Raw genomic sequence first — 16,608 nt, 5'->3', positions numbered from 1 at the left:
CGTTCCATGTATAAATGTCAGAGAACTCCCGAGTCTGTCACTAAGCCAAGTTAATGATTCTGAAATATGGAGAAGATGGGAGTTTGCATATTTATACAAAATACGAGAGATGTAGTCCCAGTACAGGACAAGCTGAATAAAACTATTAGCATTAGTTTTATTTCTCTTCCATCTTACTGTATCATATTGTAGTTTTACCCAATTTGATGATGACATGCTTGTAAAGAGGGCTTTACAACAATGTAGTATGTTTGAGAATTCGAACAATAACTGGAACAAAAATAATTTCGTAGGCCTGGGTTTGTATAACTTAATTAAATTCTCAGCAGGCTGATTCCATATTGCAAAAATGACTGCTACCCTTGGCTACTTTGTTTGCAATTTAACAAGAAAAGAACAAGCATGCTTGTGGGCTTGCTTTGTGCTGCTTTGCCAAACTAATCTGGAACAAATATGATTAGGGTAGTTTGCTCTGTTTGTAATCTAAATTAGATGACCTCACAATGACATTGTTACCTTACTTTTTGCTAAAGATGCTTATGCACAGGAAGAAAACCTTGAAACAGAACTGGTTATCTTCTCAGTCTACTTTGTCGTTTCGTTTCTCTGAACTGTCTAGTCACTGTGTTAAATAAATAGTGTTAAATAGGTTGTGCCATTTTTGTATGTCATGTTCAGGTGTTTGTACCAGGTTGTATGCCTTTGAACAGCAGTCCTGATTGTCATTCTCTTAGAAAGCAATGTACTTTAAATATTATTTGAAACTTAATATATGGTAGATTTCAGAGTGATATTTCTTCAGTAGGTTTGTGTTCTCTACTAATGAATTTTCCGTAACATTTAGTAAGTAACCTATTACCTGCTCAGTTTATTTTCAAATATGCTGTGTTTTATTAATTTCAATCTGCTTGAATGCTTTGATGTAAAGGGGGAAACTTTTTTTTTCATGCTAAAGTAGTCTGCAGTAGTTACTATGATTTGAAGAATAGTTCTGTAATTGACAAGTGTTCCGTGTAAAAAATCGGCTTTATTTTGCAGGTGTCCTCCAAATGATGCAGACTAGAATTGGTGCTCTACAAAGTACTGTTGATAGGTATGCCATTCATTATGCGACTAGAAAGTATAATTCTTAACTGTTCTATCATGTTATTTTTTAATACTGCTATAAATAAATTTCTCTTCTTATTTTTAGAATTAGACGTCAAAATTGTTGACCCCTACAACAAAATAGTGTCTCGCACGAGCTCAGCTAGCAAAACTTCAAGTAAGTTGTGTTAAAAATGTATTTTTAAAAAAACCTTTTTGAACATGTATTATTTCCCAGTTGTCAGACATGGGTGGGATTTTCATACTGCAGTAGCCTGTAGTTCATTGTCAGTGTTTATCAATGAAAAATCAGTATTTGTGTGTCTCTTCATGAGCTACTGAGAGGTGCTTTGTAGTGCAAAGTAGGAAACTGATCTTTGCAGTAGCTAAGGGAGTTTTTGTAGAGATGGAGGGAAGAGGGAAGGGTTATCTGGGTACACAATTAATTAAATTCTGATTACTGTTTGTGTGATTTTGGTATTTAATGTTATGATGCCATTGTGTAGAAGATGCTTTTCTCCTCTTAAGTTAATGCATGCTTGGCTGCAGTTTACGAAGGAGCTTGGGAATTAGTTCTTTCAAAATAGTCAAGATGCAACTTATGGAGCCAGTTGTGGTTCTGGAGTTTTGTAAACCCAGGTACATAGTTGCCCCTGTCTTTTGAATATAAGTGGGAGTCTACAGGAGAATGTAGATCTCTGTTAGGGGATAGCAGTGGGAGAGAGCTTATCACAATGATGGTGAGGTAAGTGTCAAACACTTTCGTTGTTAGTTTTATAATAGTTGAAAACTCTTCCATAGATCTTCAGGAGTCATGTAGCTGCATTCTATGTTTATGGTTTGAAAAGCAACAGAACTCCAAATCCGCAAGTTGTTTAATGAGTTGTTGTTTGAACTATTTGTCTTTGCAAGTTTACCTTAGCTTTTTCAGAACTAGGAACTTATCTTTCAGTAGCTGAAATCTGAGCTGTGGATATAGTCTCAAGTCCATTGCCATCTGCGGGTGACTGCTGTTGTACAGTAGAGTACATGAAGCTGCAAACTGTCATGCAGTTTCTGGTCTGGGGGCTGGTGGAGCAGCTGCACTAGTCTCTCAGCTGAACTCCTGCTATTTTCTACATTACTTTCAGTAGTGATGAAGTTCAGCAGGAAGCTCTTAACACTCTGTTCGGCCAGTTTGTCCAGCTGCTTCTCCTGTTCTTTTCAACTCCACCTGTTACTGCTTATGCCACTGGGCAAAACTTCTGTGACTTCCATGTGGTAGGTTAAGTGCAGATTTTTTTTTGTTCTCTGATATATGTTACAGCTGTGGAAGGGGTGGCGGGAATTTGGGGCTAAAGATGAAAATCATTTCTACCCTGACCTTACACAAAGTCAAACTGCAGAAGGACCCCTGAGAAGGATGAGTCCCTGAACTTAGGAAATATTTCTTGTGTTCTCTTTGCTGCTTTTTTGCTGTAGCAGGGTTACATGGATTTTCCTGTAGTGTGAAAGCAGCATGCATGCAGGGTCAGCATTAACAGCCTGTGTCAGGGAATTTGTAATATCTGGCTTTTCTTGGCTGTAAGTCAGAAAAAAGAGATATAGCGTAAGGGGAGCCTGCTAGGCTGCTCTTCCTAGCATCCAAATCCACTTACTTACCTCAGCGTAGAAAGAGGAATGATGATTCCAGCTTCTCTGCCAGTGAAAGTCCATCCTTGGCACGGGAGCTGCTGTCCCTTCCTTTGTTGGCAGATGCATAGCAAGTGCTCTATGTTGTACTACACTGCGGGGAGGAGTTGAGGGTCAGGATATCTGAATTACGAAATGAAGCTGGACTTACGGAGAGTCGAGTCAACAGGCCTTTGAAATCTCAACCCTCCTGCCTCCCCAAGATGCACTGCTGTGGTGTCTTTACCTGGCTGCCTTGTTCAGGAAGGAAGGGCGTCAGCACAGCAAACAATTCACTTCATGGCGGTGGCAGGGCTTATGACATAAAATTGCTCCCAAATGCAAGACTTGTGGCATGGGATGCTTTCAAACTTGCTGATTTTTTCAGTTGATGTACAGTTGGTAGGATATGTAGAAAAAAGGTACTGACTGATCAAAGAGGTTGCTCTGTGTCAAAATCTGTAGGGTTGGCAGGTATTTTGCTGAACTGTGTGGTGTTAAGGGCCTCTGTGCTCATGATGTATTATTTTAGTGCTTCTCCATTGATTGCTGTGGGACTGCTCATGAACTGAAGGAATATTTGGCTTGCATAGAGCTCAGTTTTGCCATCCTTAATTGTTTTTAAATATAGTTCTGGCTTTTTCGTAAACATTCTCACTGCAAATTCATTGTCAAAATTCAAATCTGAATTCTAAATCTCTGCTGTGTGCTCGTGTATATTATGTCTTGCTCTGCTCTTAGAGTTTCATGGCATCCCAAGGGAGCAGCAGACTCTCAAGCTTACTTCCTACTTTAAATCATACTGTCCTCTTCTGAGTCTTTCCATAGTAGATCACAAGCTAAACAGGAATAGTTAACAGCTGAAATATGTAGACAGAGAGTTTGTCCTTCAGACGGTTATTTTCTGTGCAGCTCTGTTTAACTGTCTATTTCTACATGTTCCCTTAATTTCAGATATCTCAGTGTTTAAAAATCCTTATAATAGCCAAATTTTTAAAACCTTTAAAAAAAAAATCTGTATTTTAAAGTTATTATCTCTTTAAAATATTCACCAGTAGCAGATTTCATGCTGGTTCTACCGTAACTAAATAGTAAATGTAGTCTGAAGATAGTGGACTGTCTCATCTTCAAAGCTTCTGTTATATATACATTTACTACATTATGATCTGGCAGATAAATTGCAATTGCATATATGAGCTATGCACTGGCACATTTTCAAATAGTCCTCTCTTTATAATTGTCTTCTTTCAATAATTTCTTAAAATTAATTTGAGATTAAAAGTAGGAGGCTTTTTGATTGCTCGATTTGTAGCAATAATGTCTGTTAGTGTTGATATGTTGCTTTAAACTTCAGGAGATAACTAAGATGTAACCTCCAGGAAAATCAGGTTTTATTTTTTATTTTACTAAAACCACTGGGACTAACTCAGGCCACTGGCTTTTTCCAAATTAATTCTTGTTTGAACAGTGGAATTCATTCCTTCTTGGATGAAAGCCTCTCCTTTAGAAAAGCATACTGTATCATCTCAGGAAGGGAATGTGTCCTGAATTAATTCAGACTTCTGTAATGCAGGTGGTCAGGTTAGAGGATCTAGCATCTGTGAACAACTCCACTATTAGATAATTTTTTTTATTTCTGTTACATGGTCCTCATATATTGCATTCTTTTACAGTGACTGGGAGTTTTATTAAGTTGAACAACTCAAGTAAATGGAAATACTTGGGTGAAACAGAATCTTTGTCAAGGGCACAAGGCAGTAGCGATCACTGTGGAGTTAAGAGTGCATCTTCAGTGTCTTTGGATTTTTCTCCTAATTCACAGGGCCAGAATTTTTTTTTTTTCTCTTGTATCTAAATGTAACTTTTCCCATCTCTTATTGAGTTTGATAGTCCTTTTAAAAGATTGTTTCTTGGAATAGGAGATAATGAGCAACAATGAAATGAAAAAGAAATAATCTTTTGGCATGTACAGTAAAAGATGGTCAGAGAATAACTGAAGCTGAATTCCTAGGGAAAAACATTAGCTAGAGGTACACAATTGGATTAGAGAGCAATTAAATTTGAAATCAAAGTAGTAATACTATGCCTTCTTATTTGTTGAAGCACAGTGCACTATACAAAAAAGCTGGTTTTTTGATTGATCTTGCAGAAATTTTAGTTCACAGATATGAAAGTGATATGTGGATCCAGATTTTTCTAATTAAAGAAATGATATAATAAAAACTAATGCGTTAATCTCTCGAAGTAGGATAAGCCTCTCTTGGTTTCTCACTACGGTAATAGAAATCATGTGGTTAGGTTGTCTTAGAATGCTTAGGAAACTTGCACTTCAGACTATGGGATACAGAGCCAAAAGCAGGAGAGTAATAGTGCTTTCAGTGCTTTAACCTCAATGGGGCTTTTCCTAATTTTTCCTTTTTGTTCTGTCTAGATGTTTAATAAAACTAAACTATAAATATTGGTGTTTTGATTGTCTTGTGCTGGCATAGGGAAGAGACTGACAAGTTGTGCGAGTCCCACTGAATATTGGTTAAAATGACTCACTTGTGTATGTTTTCATATATGCACTTTAACAGTGGTTTTCAAGGCATTAGCTTGAGTCTGAAAAAAAGGGTTCAAAGTCTGTCAGATCCTAAATATTTTAAATTTAATTTTAATTTAATTTGATATCCATAAGGTAAGCATTTTCAGGAGACACTGTCTTCAGTTCCATGGAAAATATCTTAGAGCAACTATGTCTTATTTGTTCCAGATTTCTCATTTACCTCTCTTGTTATCTGATTTCAGATGTTTGGACTGTACCTGTGACTGTACTGAAATCCACATACTTTTTTTACCTTCTCCTGAACTGCATTTCTGAATTCTAGTTTAGATGTTACCCGCGTCCAGAATGTTGCTGCTCCTGTAGTGTGTACCTCTTAGCCCCACTGACCCAGTTCAGCCCTAGAGGAGACTCTACACCTTGATTAACTCTTACTGTTTCTCTGTCTCTATTATTTACTGCGTAGAAGGGAGAAAACCTGTTTCAACATCTCAGTTGTATGAAAAATTATGAAACTATTATATTTGATTCAGATGTCAGCAATGGCCTTTTTTCTCAATTGGTGCTAGTGAAACTTACATAAATATATTTCCTGAAAATTTACATATGCATCCATCTTGATTTTTAGCCAAGAATGCCGTGTATTTTAATAAACCTATGAAAGAATGTGAACTAACAGTTGGCTGAATGAAGGTGACTGGCCTTATGAAAGTTTTGCTGAAAATGAGTTTTTACATATATTCCTACCATAAGAGTCAATATCTGTAATAGCAGTTTAGCCTTTTAAGTTTTATTGTCCTCGGAAGTAAGTGCTGCCAATTTTGCTTATTTTGGATCAATATTTGATTGGCAAGGCCAACTTCTTAATTTTACTAAAGCTTACAGAGGGGAGGAATATTGAGGAGAGATGTGCAATGTAAAATAAAGCTCACTTTCTAGTTAGAACATGGCTCTGTCATAGGGTTCTGAGTTTCCTTTTTTTTTGTTATAGTAATGACAGCATGATCTCAGTATGTGAATGTAATTACCAGCTTTTAAAAGTATTGGTCTATATTGCATAAAATCATGTTAAAAAATCCCGAACAAAGGGATTTCAGTGTTCTGAAGTTCCCTGTTTTTATTTGCATTCATATTTCCTCTTTTGGTTAAAATATTTCCATATTTGAGGCCTAATATTATATGATCATAATGTACTGATGATATCCCCTAATGGTACAATTTCTCTGCAGGCTGCCTGTGACTTGCTGCGGAGGATAATACGCATCTTGTATCTCAGTAAGAGACTTCAAGGACAACTGCAAGGAGGAAGCAGAGAGATAACAAAAGCTGCCCAGAGTCTCAATGAACTTGGTGAGTCCTTCTTAGTTACTTTTAGAGGCATTTTTAGCTTGCGCTCATATGACTCACTAGTGTTTGACTTAAAAAACAAAGAAACCCCCAAAACTTTTTACTGTGGTTCTTACTGTCTACTTCCTGATTTGAAATGAGAAATGGTATGGACAGAACTCATTAGTACCTTCAATTTTTTCATATGACTTCTGTAGATAAAGGTATTTAGTAACATGAAAATTCTGTGATAATAAACTTGTGTTCTTTGGGCAGCATTTTTTTTGTGAAGCAATAAATTTCTTACTGGTTCATGTTTGTATAAAACACCTTCAGAGGCAGCAGATATATATGTAGCTTTTGGAAGACATTGTACTACAATAAGGCATAGTTTGAATTACATTTTACATCCTAAAAGAAAATTATTGGCCCTGTGACCTTTACAAAAGCCATATGTTATACAATATACGGGTACCTAACCTGATTCAGATGCTGGAAGCATTCTGCTGTAGTAGTGACTAATTTACCCTGTATTTTATTGACTTCCAGGAAGAATGATGAAATAGTTGTCATGAAGCTCATGTTACATTGCTAGATTGTTTTCTGTACTTGAGCTAGCTTGGGTACTTCCACGCTGTGCTGCAGGATGCAGTGAGGAACATCCCATTAGTCTTGGAGATCAGTCGTTGGTGTTGTATATGGTATCTTGCCAGCTGTTTCTCCTTTGGTTTAATGGTATTTAAATTTTGGCTTCCAAAAATAGGTTGTGGGAGGGCTGAACTATCAAACATTCAGAATCATCCTGAGGTTTATTGTGCATATTTGTCACTACTGCTCTTTTTATACTGTGTAATCAAAAAATTATTAGACAATGACTTAGACTTATAATTAGCAGATGCTGTGTTGCAAACGGAAAGTTTTTATATTTCTGTAGTATATCAGTTTCACTGAAGCACTTAAGCAATTGTAGCATTCTAAGCTAGAATATTTTTTTAAATTTTCTATTTTTTCTAATTTTTAAATTTTCTTTCTATTTTGGTCTCCCCTCACATCTTCAGGAAATATGAAGTAATACTGTCTTTTAACTACCTGAATTACAAGTCTTGTGGGATTAATCTGAATGCTACATCCTATTCCAATAATTAATACAATTTAATGGTAAAATCTGAGATGTTTATCTTGTGTAGTTTTTAGGTTTTCTTTCTTTTAAAGGAAATACCTTTTATTGCTCTCTTTTCTTTTTTCTTTCACCATTTTAAAAAAGAGCTTCCACTTTCTTCTGTTAAAGTGTCACAGTCTTTTGAGTTCCTTGTTTTCAAATACTTGGTCTTTTCCTGAAGCTTAGAAAAGCCTGAGTAATTATTATTGTTCAAGATGAAGGGAAATGTGTCCCCTTAGGGAAGCCCTTTTGAGTTATCCTACAGTCCATAGGGAGGGAGCCAAGGCTTGTGGTCCTTAATTTAAGCCTTAATTTTGGGTTGTTTATGGCCAGGTAAAATCCCTTGTCTACTGTCATTTCTCTCTCCCTTTCTTTTCCTGGTATCTCTTTCTTTCTTCTCTCTTACCTCTCCATCTGCATCCCTCCCTCATCTTTTGGCTATCTGCTCTGTGTTATCCTCTGCTGCCCACCTTGGCTGGTCTGAATTCTTATTGCCTCCCAGCTGGCCACGGTGCCCAGCACCCGAGTGGATAGGAGCACCCCACTGAGGAGTGGCTGGTCTGGTGGACTGGAGGTGTCTGTCCTGTGTGGCGAGGTGGTGGCTTACTGGATATGGGGTAGCTCTGTTCAGAGGGGAGTAAAGCACACTGTGGCTGGAGCCAACACGGTTCAGGGTACTGCAGTGGGAGTCAGTGGGATGGTGGTGTGTTGCAGGGTTGCTAGGTTTTGGGGTATGGCTGGGGAAGCCCTGTGCTGTGCTTCTGGCCTTGGAAAGCATTGGGATGTGTGGGAGACCTGCAGGGTGGAGGTGGTGGTGGCGTGGAGCAGGAGAGCAGTGAGGCTGTGGCAGCTTGGGATGAGGTCGTGGAAATGCTGTGCTTCAGAAAGATGGGAAATGTGATGCAGCGCTCTGTGGCATCAGGAGGGTGTGAAGCACGGGGAACAGACACGGGCACTGGTTATTTGGTGGTGAGGTATGAAAGCTTTGGGAGGGCTTGGGAAGTACTACAACATCTGATGGTGGTAAATAGGTGGTAGGCATGAGTGGTGTGAAAGCCTGGTATTGGTGAGGGAGCTCTGTGTCATGGAAGCTTGCTTTTGAATTGGGGATCATGGCTGAGATTAATAGTAATTTGTGTTTTTAGACAGATATTTCTGAACATTGCTTTCAGCTCTCATTCAGGGAAAAAATTCTTCCCATTGTTTGTTACCTTTCTGTTGTATGTATGATGCAATATAATTTCTGCTTTGTTGAAATCAGCAGCACTGTGGCATTACCATGAAAGCTTTGCACTTTCTATGGTATAATATACGTTTTATTGCTTATGGGTTATTCTAGGTGGAATCTTGGGGTAACTGGCCATTTATTTTTATGTACTGTTACACTCTGTGTGTATGTTTGGGGTTTGCCTGTTTAGGTATACGTATTCAACGTACATTTCCTCAGCAAATCTATGATGGTTCGCTTACTGCTTTTACTTAGATGTGTCTTGAAGTTTGTTTTGCAGTGATGAGAAAAGATATGATAAAAATACAAAATCTTGGAATTAGATAGAAATATGGGTCAGTCAGAGGAACAACAAGAAGCAGTAGCTTTAACTGAGAACGGTTTTTTATTGGACACTTTGTTAAGTTGCTAGTAGTCTGCAGATCTCCAGCTTCAGTGGGTGATGTTAGGAGCTTTACTCTGAAAGCATCTGGTACTATTTTGACTGAGATCTCTATCTAAAGCTAAAGTAGATGTAAAATTCCTCTGTATTTGACTTTCACATTCTTTGAAATTAACTTCCCACTTTAGCACATTAAGAAGAAAAACTGAATTACCTATGTAATTTTTAGAGATTAAATGTGATTAATGTTTGTGTGTGTGTGTGTATATATACGTGTATAAAACCCCCAAACTTTCTTCTGCAACTCCTCCACCTCCTAACACGCTCCTTTGGGTTCTCTAGCAAAGTAGAAACAGAGCTGTGATAGTCCATTGAATAAGCTATTAGCTGTTTCTCTAGTGATGATTCTTCATATTATACAATCCAATTCAGTGTATGGACAGGTAAAGCAAGTGGCGTATTCAGACGTCACACTGCCTAATGCAGTGAATTACATGCCCTGACTATGCTTCTTGGTGATATTTTAATACAAATATTTTTTAAAGTGAAAAAGAAATATTCCTAATCAAGTTTGAACAATAGAATGTGACAAGAAAATGGTAGACTATATACAATTCTCTTTCACAGAAGAAATTCTGCAGGTATGAAAAAATCTGCTGTCTTCTATGTGGGTGTGCAGAAATTACTGTCAGTGACAGTGGCCAGTAACAGATCAGATGAAGATGAAAAAATTCTTAGTTATGCAGCGAATGGCTAGCTGGACCGTGGACAGGTTGTTAATTCCATTTATCAGTTACAGAGCTAGCTCTGGACAACAAAGGATTTATGTGTTTTGCTTGTTAAATACATATAACTGATGTCATCATTATTCATATAAATGCCTAGACTTCTTTTAATTATAATAGTCTCTATATATGGTTGTATTATAATTTATTTCACAGCAAGTGAATTTATTTGCTTGAATGACCTTGTGAGCATATAATACTCATAGGCAGGCTCTCTCAGCAGCCATAATCTTGCTCTTTTGTAAACTCGGAGTTAGGCTCTGACTAAGCTGTGCAGCCATAAAATGAAGGGGAAGGAGTCTATTGAAATGTGGTTTTGGGTGTCTTCAATATAGAAGTTGCTCCAGCACAATAGTACCTTCCATGTAACTTACGAGAAGAGAGGATGGGGGAAGACAAGACTAGGACCTTACTTTATTTTGCCTTTTGTCTAGAATTATTTAGCTTTATTGTCGGTTACGGAAGTCTAGCTAAAAGGGAGAAAACCCTATGTATGCATGGTGTTCTTTATAAAGAGGGAGCAAAGCACATGGCAGTTATTTAGACTTAACATGACAATAGAAGACTGTCATGGTTTCATGGGGATAAAATGTAGAGAATCAAGTTTCTGTTAGATTTTGTTTCAGTTTGTGGCCAGCCATGGTGATCAAGGCCGTTAGCAGTTAAAGCCAGGGCAGCTGACCCAGGCTGGCCCACAGGGGTATTCTGTAACATTAACGTCAGGTTCACTATAAATGGGAAAGTTGCTGGGGAGGGGTGGGACTCTTTGCTCTGTTCTCTTCTCTGCTTCCTTTTTCTCCTTCTTGACAGTGGCTATCCCTGGAGTGACTTGCCAGCACTTGGTAGCTAAGTATAATTTTGTGTGTTTTGTATTACCATTGATATGGGTTTCCTTGTTTTTTAAATCTGTTTAAAGTTTAACCCACGAGTGTCCCTTCTTTTCCCAATTCTCTCTCTTGGTTGTGGAAGGGACATGGGGTGAGAGAACAACTGGTTATTGTTTAGCCCCAGGTGTGGGCTAAACGAAGACAAAGACTTAAGGGAAATTCAAAGAAATAAAGCTCAATTTTGGTGATACTTATAAAGAAGTGTAGCTTGGATGGAGAAAACTGAAATTAGTGAGGATATGCCTAATACTGGGTGAAATATAATTTGAAAGAAGTTTTTTGGCTATGCCTGGAAGGCCTCTTTGTAGATGGCATAATGTAGGTGATGGTAGCCCTGTCTTCTAAAGTGCACTCCAGAACTAGTGACACCTGCACAAAGGTGACAGTGATCTTGGGCCTGAAAAATTCTCTTGTGGAGGCTAGAAAAACTTGGACTTGGTGCCCTTCTAAGGTAAACAAGATGTGTCATGATATCATTTGAACACGAAAAAGCCTGGATATAGCAGATATGTCTGTTAGATTAAAAATGAGAGGAAGTGGGAGGAGGAAAATGAGCTCTTGTCTGCCTGCCTTGATGGGGATTGCATTGGTGGGACCTTGTCTTGTCCAGTATTGAGGTTTCTCTGTTTCAGTGTGCTTTTCTAGTATTCCTACTACATGTAATACCCTGGAGTTTTCACTGAAAGGGAACACCATTGTAAAGATTGTGGAGTATTACATCTCTTGTACCCAGTTTGTGTCATACAAAATAATGTTTGTGTAATATAAAATAATGCTTGATAGAGGGAGCAAATTAAATTTATTTGTGAAAATTCACTGTTTCTTTTTACACTTGGTTCTGGCAGTTATGTGTTGTAGTAATGTCACATGGTCTGTGTTTTCCCCATCTTTGAAATTGCTTATGACACTAAATAGAGCAAAATCTTTCCAAATATTTTAAACCTAAGTAGTCTGTTTTTTCTTCTTTTTCTCTGTTACTGTTAAAACATGGACGTGTTCCATAGAAAGGAGAGTATGTTCCTTTGTGTGCATATGTATGTATGTTTATTGTGTGAGCCGGCACAGGTAGGACGCAGGAACAACCACAAAACCATGGATGAAATACAAAGAGTAAATTTATTTTCATTAACTTGCCAACCAGAGGATCCCTGAAGCAGCACCCGGGCAGAGGCACAGAAGCAGGGATGCAGGCACCGTGGAGCTTGTTTTTGTCTGTTTTTCAAGGATTCCCACAGGTGTACTTTACCAAAGTGCTTTGATCTTTCCCACAGCAGGGCAGGAATCTCAAGCATGTTTGATAGGGTGCCTTTAAGTCTATCACAGGCCTGTTATCTAAACACAGATGTTGTACTTGTCCAATACACAACACTAAACAACAAGTACTATGATACATGTGTTTTTCTACACCTCAGCTCAAGTCACTTGAGCGTGTTTACAGTCCTCGCCAATCTTCCCTTATTTTCCCACATTTATGTATATAAATATTTATAAAAACAAATATAAACAATATGTTATTCATCCTAATGTAGCTCAACTGCTTTTGAGAGTAATCTCATTGTTCTTAGTGGTTACCTTTGGGAACTCCTGGGGAGAAACATGAGATTCCAGAAGATGGGAGAGCTTGCTTTATTGAAATCAGAGCTCACTGGCTCCTATTTTATTTAGACAACTCAAACTACCTTGACTTCCTTAAGCAAAGAAACTCTAGAACAAACAAACTATTTGTAGGAGTCTAGAATATAAAAGTGCTATTAAATAGTAGGCCACGTAGACTTATCAAGAATGAATCCTGTTTAACCAACCACATTTTCTTTGTTGGCAGCATAATAGGTCTTAGAACCAGAGAGATCAATGGCTGTCTTGTAGTTTGATGTAAATAAGGCTCTTGACGCCTTGTCACACTAGCAGGATCAGCGGTATAATCCAGATGAAGGTGATGAGCAATGAATGCAGAAGTTTTGAGAAAGCTGTATCCCAAAAATTGTCACCAGTTGTTCACTGTTGCCCAGCAATATATCAAGTGGGATTTTGTTGAAATGTGTTCTGCAGCTGGCTCGTGTTTTCATTAATGATTTGAGTGATGTAATATGGTATATCCTTATTAAATTTACAAGTAATAATCAAGCAGAGAAGAATGGAAAGTATGTTGGGAAACAGGATTAGAATGAAGAATATTCTGAGCAAACTGGAGATACGTCTTAGCTGAACTGATTTCATTTCTGTTCGAGCCAAGCGCAAAGTCCTAGCAGTAGATGGCTGTAATTAACCGCAGGAATAGGAGAAATGACTGTATAGATAACAGTTCTGCAGAGAGACTTGATAGTTCCTCACGAATTGAGTGAAGCCACTTGTTCATTTGTTTTGTAGCAGTATGATATTGTTGGCAATGGAATTTGCACTGATCTTTATAAGGAAGGGTGTTGTGTGCAAGGCACTTGAAATAAATCTTTTGTTCATGCTTCAGCTGGAGATTGAAGTCACTTTTGAGGCACCTCATTCAAGAAAGATGTAGGTTAATTGGAGAAAGTCCGAAGTACAGCAGTAATGATGGCTGAAGGTCTCGAGGATGGGCAGTGGGCAGAGGAATTGAAAGTGTGTGGCTCTGGTTTGGGGAAGAGTGGTCTGAGAGGCAGAGTAACATTCTTCAGATAAATAAGAGTTTTTCAAATGGGAAGGGAGTAAATGGCTCTCCATATCCACTGTGATTGAAACAGTAAGTAATGGGCCTGAAATGAAGCAAAGAAAATTTTTATCTGAAATGTTAGGAGAGGTTTCTGCCAGTAATGGTAATTTCAGGGGAGCTGTGAAGTCAGTATTTGAAGCTTTTTTAAAAGCAGTTTAGACAAAGCATGTATCAGGAGCAGTTTAGATACGGGTGGTTTTGCCTTGAAGCAGGAGGACTGAGTGAGCTGACCTGCTACCAGTCCTTTTGTTTCTCTCAGAGATGCTACACCCCCCCCAAAATCTGTTAATAGAAAATGTATTATAGGGAAGTTGGATTTGCTTTTTGGTGTGGTGGTGTATTTTTTTTGTTTGTTTGTTTTTTGTTTTGTTTTTTTTAAATTGGACTGCTTGATGTAAAATTTGTTCCCCACAAGTTGGTTTTTGGGGCACTGTGCCCAGATACCTCCTGGAATATTAGGACGATGTGACTGGAGAATTCATGCCATCACTTTAGTTCAGCCTCTTCTTATCACTCCTTCAGGTGAAATAGTAGATAAATCTCACAGAATCATGGAATCACAGAATCAGTCAGGTTGGAAGAGACCTCTGGGATCACTGAGTCCAACCATTGCCCTGATGCCTTCGTGTCAACTAGACGATGGCACTGAGCGCTATGTCCAGTCTTTTCTTAAACACATCCAGAGATGGTGACTCCACCACCACCCTGGGCAGCCCGTTCCAATGTCTAATGACCCTTTCTGAGAAGATCTCCTCAAAGACCTTCAGCTCACCCCTCTCACACAATCACTTCGCTTCTGGTTACTCAATATGTGACTGACATTCAAGTTAACTTCACACAGTTCATCATGTTACTGGAGCGCTGCAAAAATTGACCCTCAAAACTGTTATGTCAGTATTCTGTAGGAAAATGCAGTGAGCAGAAGGAAGGTGGTACTGACTATGTGAATGTAAGTGTTGTGCATCTATTTTTTTTTCCTTTGCCAGGAAAGAAGGCAAGCTATCTATTTCTCAGTTTGCTGAGAAATTTCTTAGAAATTTCTCTATTTCTCAGACCCAACGGTTTTTAAGAAAGATGTTTAATTTACTCCTGGAAGGTTTTAATCATAGAATAGTTTGTGTTGGAAGGGACCTTTAAAGGTCATCTGGTCAAACTGCCCCTGCAGTGAGCAGAGACATCTTCAACTAGATCAGGTTGCTCAGAGCCCTGTCCAACCTGACCTTGAATGTTTCGAGGGATGGGGCATCTACTACCTCTCTGGGCAACCTGTTCCAGTGTCTCACCACCATCATTGTAAAAAATTTTTTTCTTATATGTAGTCTGAATCTACCCTCTTTTAGTTTAAAACCATTACCTCTTGTCCTATCGCTACAGGCCCTACTAAAAAGTTTGTCCCTTCTTTCTTATAGGCCAATACTTTCCTTAAGTATTGAAAGGCCGCAGTAAGGTCTCCCCAGAGCCTTCTCTTCTCCAGGCTGAACAACCCCAACTCTCTCAGCCTGTCTTCATAGGAGAGATGCTCCAGCTCTCTGATCATTTTTGTGGCCCTCCTCTGGACTTGCTCCAATAGGTCCATGTCTTTCCTGTGCTGAGGACTCCAGAGCTGGATGCAGTACTGCAGGTGGGGTCTCACCAGAGTGGAGGGGCAGAGTCAACTTCCTCGGCTTGCTGACCATGGTTAATATTTGGGAATGATGATGTATATTGTTTTGTGTTTATCAAAATGCTAAGCAGTACTAGTCAGTATTCAGGAAACAACTGTTCTAATTTGTCGAAAACTTAAATAACTAATTTTAGTAGGAAGTGTTCATGCTTGCTTCTTTTATAGCAGTTACCCATATCTACTGCAAGTTGGAATTATCTGTACCTATTGTTTCCACAGTGTGCCTTATTAATTGAGTGTTAAAACAGTGTAAATAATCTAACTAAAACAGAGAGACTTATTCTGAAGTGTTTGCAGATTGGCTGACCTGTAATATTTGTCCTTCATGTTACATATAGTTGTATAAAAACTATTTAATTTTAACTGCTGCAGTTTTTGAAGTAATATTAAATGTGTTGCCCATCTGTACACAAGTATTACTAAATGTGCAATGGTAAGCTGTCTGAACACCTGCCATAGATACTATGGTAGCTATCTTTCACTGCTGCCTTCTTGCCATATCATATTCAGTGATGAACTTATTTTTTTTTTCTATTCTAAGCAAAAATTTAGAACGTATGATTGCCAAGCCAGATCTTCTGTTGTATCAAACGGCAATTAAAGTGAGGAAGGACTTGGTTGCTGTCATGTCAGTGAGGTCTTTCACTGCTAGTACACAGAGCAAACAGATTTGTTGATATTAATATTGCTGTGTGCAGTTTCTTATAAGAATCAACACACATCATTCTGGAGGGAAAAGTTGCTTTCGTGGTACTTTTGCTTAGGGGTTTAGAAGCAGTACAATTTACTGCCTTGTGCAAGACCTAGCGTCCTCTAAAATAAGACAGCATATAGTTGTGTAGCACCATGCACTCTTCTGTAGGGGTAACTGAACTGATTTGATTAATAGAAATTACGTGACCATACTAGCATGATGCTTTGCCTGGGGTAATTAGTCCTGCTGAGAATGACTGAATTGTATTACTGGCTCAGAGCCATCTGCATTATTTTTGAATGCCACTGCTTGCATGCTCTTGCTTACTCTGCATGCAGAGTAAGTGCAAATGTCTTGCTAAAACATTTTTCTTCTGTCCCTGGTGGTGTTAACAGTAACACTGCCAGACCTTCACTGAAATTGGGCTAAAGTATCCTATGCCTTTCTGTAGTTGAGTGTAATCTCCATGTTCTTCAAGTCCATGTTGTTCCTTTTAGTTGAGTTGTTTTTTTGTTTTGTTTGT

At 38.4% G+C, this 16,608-nt stretch overlaps 1 protein-coding gene across 1 annotated transcript in view; it reads left to right on the top strand.

Annotated features, from left to right (window-relative positions):
- COG5 (component of oligomeric golgi complex 5) overlaps positions 1-16,608 on the top strand; it is a 211,658-nt gene that overhangs the window by 4,881 nt on the left and 190,169 nt on the right. The window contains 4 exon segments of the mRNA XM_068400718.1: positions 1,039-1,100; positions 1,201-1,242; positions 1,244-1,264; positions 6,508-6,628. Coding sequence (XP_068256819.1) covers positions 1,039-1,100; positions 1,201-1,242; positions 1,244-1,264; positions 6,508-6,628 — 246 coding nt within the window.

This window comes from Nyctibius grandis, chromosome 5, assembly GCF_013368605.1.
Source record: "Nyctibius grandis isolate bNycGra1 chromosome 5, bNycGra1.pri, whole genome shotgun sequence".
NCBI classification, from domain to species: domain Eukaryota; kingdom Metazoa; phylum Chordata; class Aves; order Nyctibiiformes; family Nyctibiidae; genus Nyctibius; species Nyctibius grandis.
This window is presented reverse-complemented; position numbering and strand designations above follow the sequence as displayed.